Here is a 3,508-nt window from a genome sequence, read left to right on the forward strand (position 1 = left end):
AGCTCCGCTGGGATCCGTGCCTGGAGCTGCCACAGCCCCTGGCCATCCATCACCATTAAGATCTGCGCTGAATTTTCATTTATTCAGGGTATTTTTCTCCCTGTGCCAACAGCAAGTGGCACGAGTGTTGCACTCCAGCCTTTGCTGGGTACAAGAGGCTTTGGATTAATTTATTTTATGAGTGCTCCAAATACAAAGGTTTTCCTGTCCCACCCAGGGATAAGTGGCTTTCCAAGAGCCCACTCCATCAGGAGGGGGGAGCAGAGACCCCAGGGAAGCCCAGGTCGCTGGCGGGGAGGGTGGAACCAGCTCTCCCAGCCCTTTCCAAGCACAGCCCTGCCCTGAGGGCAGTGGTCACTCACTTGCCGGCCGCGTACACCTCGGCCGTGTCGAACAGGTTCACGCCGCTCTCGTAGGCGATGGTCATCAGCTGCTCGGCCACCTGGGGAGGCAGGGATGGACAGGTGAGGGGTGACCAACCACAGCCTGAGCCAGCAGCGAAAATCCCACACCAGGAAAAGCCCACAGCAGGCTTCAGCACAGCCGGGAGGGCTGTGACAGCCCCTGACCAGGGGATGCCTCTGACAGGGGCAGAGAGACACCAAAACACGGATTTACATCAACCTGCCTTGGACCCAGCCTGGCAGGAATTAATCTCCTCTCACAGGAGCTTTCTATCAGGAAGGCAGCCAAGAATTTAATAGGGTTACAGGAGATACTCTGCAAATCTCGAGTTTAACACAGAATGGGGGGAGTTTAATGTTCTTTTGGCTGCCTGCCAGGTTGTCCTGCAGCTCTCCAGAGATGCCGTGGGGTATGGGAGTGCCTGGAGGTCATTTTGTGGGAGCCCCGGAGGAATCCCAGGGTTCCTGCTGCTGCCGGGGGGTGCTGCACCCCGAGGGGCTGAAAGCTGTGGCTCAGCATCCCGAGGGAGGGCAGCCCTCCAAGACAGGGCTGTGTTCCTGCCCTGCTTCTCCACGCCTGACTGCTCTGCATGGAAGCATTCTGAGCAGGGAGGGCAGGAGAGCCAGGGAGCAAACTGATCCTCAAAACAAGCCTCGGCTGACCATCAGAACACCGCACAGTGCCACGAGACAGCATTGGAGCTGGGGATCCACCGGGAGAAGCAGGGATACCGTGAAAGATCAAGTGAATTTAAAGGAAAAACCCTTTGAATTCAGGCTCCTGGGCTCCTTTCCTCATGCCAGAGTTATTTTGGGGGTTATTCCACGTCCTGGGGGAAGGCAGCTGCTCTCCCTTGGGCTCTCACATCTGTGGCATACCTGGGGTGGAGGGGAGCCCGCGTGCAGCCCAGCGCTCCCAGGATGATTCCCTGGATCAGGAGCCATCTGCTCCAGGGGAAAGCACGGAGCAAACACGAGCTCATTTTCATTTGCTTCAGCTTATTATGTCAAAAATAAATCACGTTTGCAAGCCCAGCCCCTGCCTGTATTGACGACTGTTGCCCATTACATCCACACACCAAAATAGTTCCCAATTTCCACTCCAGGAGCGGAGCTGCTGCCCGTGGGAAGGAGGGCACAGCACGGGAGAGGAGATGGCCCTGAGGGGTGGATGGGGCTGATGAGAGCCGATCCCTGGAAATGTCAGGTTCATTAGGGGGCTGGGGCAGAGCTTTGTGCAGTGACTCGCTGCTGTCTCTCCGTGCAGGAAAGTTCCAGGAGCCACAATTTCATTTAAAAATATCCCAGAGCGGGGTTTGTTCCATGCTGTGGACTTACACAGAGCAGCACTCACCTCATCTGAGATCTGACCTCCAAAAGTGACCCAGGTCCCTGGAAAAAACAAAATAATCTGTTACTACAAGAGGGGTTTGACATCAAAAGTGAGACTTCACCAAAATTCTCTTGGGGATTCAATGGGTTTAAAATGGGGTGAACTGGCTCAGGGGGTGGTGCAGCCCCAAGAGAGAGCTCCTGCAGCCAGGCAGGACTGGCTGGCACCTTCTCCCAGGGTGGGATCGGCACAAGGAGCTGCTCAGGGCACCCCCAGGGGATGCTGTGCTGCCAAAATACAGAGCTGGATTCCAACCATGAAATGGTTTGTGTTGGAAAGGACCTCAAAGCTCACCCAGTGCCACCCCTGCCATGGGCAGGGACACCTCCCACTGTCCCAGGCTGCCCCAAGCCCCGTCCAGCCTGGCCTGGGACACTGCCAGGCCCTGAAATCTGGAGCTCTTTCCAAACCAGAAATCATTTTCCAAAGCTTCCCTTTGACAAATTGGAAAAAATTCGTAATGCTGCCACAACACATCACTTGGGGAATGCAAGTCTCCTTAAATACATACTTCGGCATTTAGCATCCTGCAAGTCAAAATCAGAACAAAAAAATTAAATAAATAAAAAGGAGAAATATTTCTTGTGACAGGAAAGATTTCCATCCCAAAGTGACTTTTCCCCAGGAACCTTTCTGTGGAGCCAGTGTCCAGTCCCAAGGGGCAGTGCTTTCCCTAGGCTGGCTCCTAAAGCAGCTGCAGTTTAGGCTCAGTTGCTGACTCTGGTCTATTATTAGGAAAACTTGGGGCACTGTCTCTTTATGATCATTGGTAAAAAAAAATAAAAAATTTCAATATTCTGTGGTGGAAGCAGCATGTGGATTTAAGTGCATCATAAAACAGTTTGGGTTGGAAGGGACCTTTAAAGGTCAGCTGGTCCAACCCCCAGGAATTCCTATAGGAACATTGTTTCCTACATAGATATTTTATGTGTATATATTTATTTTAGGAATAGGTATTTCCTAAGGCAGCAGGGAGCTGGGGGAGCAGCAGGCCACACGTGGGACGCTGCTCAGACATCCCTGCTGCTCTGACCTCGGCACAGCGAGCCTGTGACACCCCTGTGCCTTGTACCAGCCTGGCACAACATCCCTCTGATCCCCAGCACAGCTTCTCCTCTAGAGCCCCCCAGAAATTCAGATGGCATTCACTGAGTGGATGGGTCAGAGCTCACGTAGCTCTCTCAAAACTCCCCAGAACTGAAAATTCTCTCTTATGGAGGGACGCTTTAAGGAGGGCAAAGGGGCTCAAGCTCCAAGCTGGAAAATCCAGTGAGATTTCCCCATCCCTGGCAGTGCCCAAGGCCAGGTTGGACACTGGGGCTTGGAGCAGCCTGGGGCAGCGGAAGGAGTCCCTGCCATGGCAGGGGTGGCACTGGGGGCGTCTCTCCCTGCCCAGCCCAGCCCAGCCCAGCCCAGCCCGTGAATCGGGATGTGAACAGGACAGACGCCGCAGTGCCGCTGAGGGGCCGAGCTCCGATGCTGCAAAGGGGCAGAAATCCCATGTTCTCTGCCTGTCTCTGCACTTGAAAAGATGCAGAAGATGCTCCCAGGCCCCGATGAAAGAGGGAGTGGGTCCCTCAGTGCTGGGACATGACCCCCCAGCAGAGGCAGAGGCCGGGCAGTGCCTGCTGCTCACGCTCGGGCAGCTTTGATCAGCCCTGCTCAGAGCACAGCCACAGTCATCATCTCTGGCAGGGGAATCTTGCTCTCT

The 3,508-nt window shown here is 54.5% G+C and overlaps 1 protein-coding gene across 4 annotated transcripts in view; it reads right to left on the bottom strand.

The window, feature by feature from the left end:
* Nucleotides 1-3,508, bottom strand: part of KCNAB1 (potassium voltage-gated channel subfamily A member regulatory beta subunit 1) — a 60,633-nt gene that overhangs the window by 15,289 nt on the left and 41,836 nt on the right. For all 4 annotated transcript variants that reach the window (XM_008633744.2, XM_017734378.1, XM_008633745.2 and 1 more), the window contains 2 exons: nucleotides 1,759-1,796; nucleotides 363-442 (listed from right to left, as the gene is read on the bottom strand). In XM_008633744.2, coding sequence (XP_008631966.1) covers nucleotides 363-442; nucleotides 1,759-1,796 — 118 coding nt within the window. The remainder of the gene's footprint in view (nucleotides 1-362; nucleotides 443-1,758; nucleotides 1,797-3,508) is intronic.

The sequence above is a fragment of the Corvus brachyrhynchos genome, unplaced genomic scaffold, assembly GCF_000691975.1.
Source record: "Corvus brachyrhynchos isolate BGI_N302 unplaced genomic scaffold, ASM69197v1 scaffold544, whole genome shotgun sequence".
NCBI classification, from domain to species: domain Eukaryota; kingdom Metazoa; phylum Chordata; class Aves; order Passeriformes; family Corvidae; genus Corvus; species Corvus brachyrhynchos.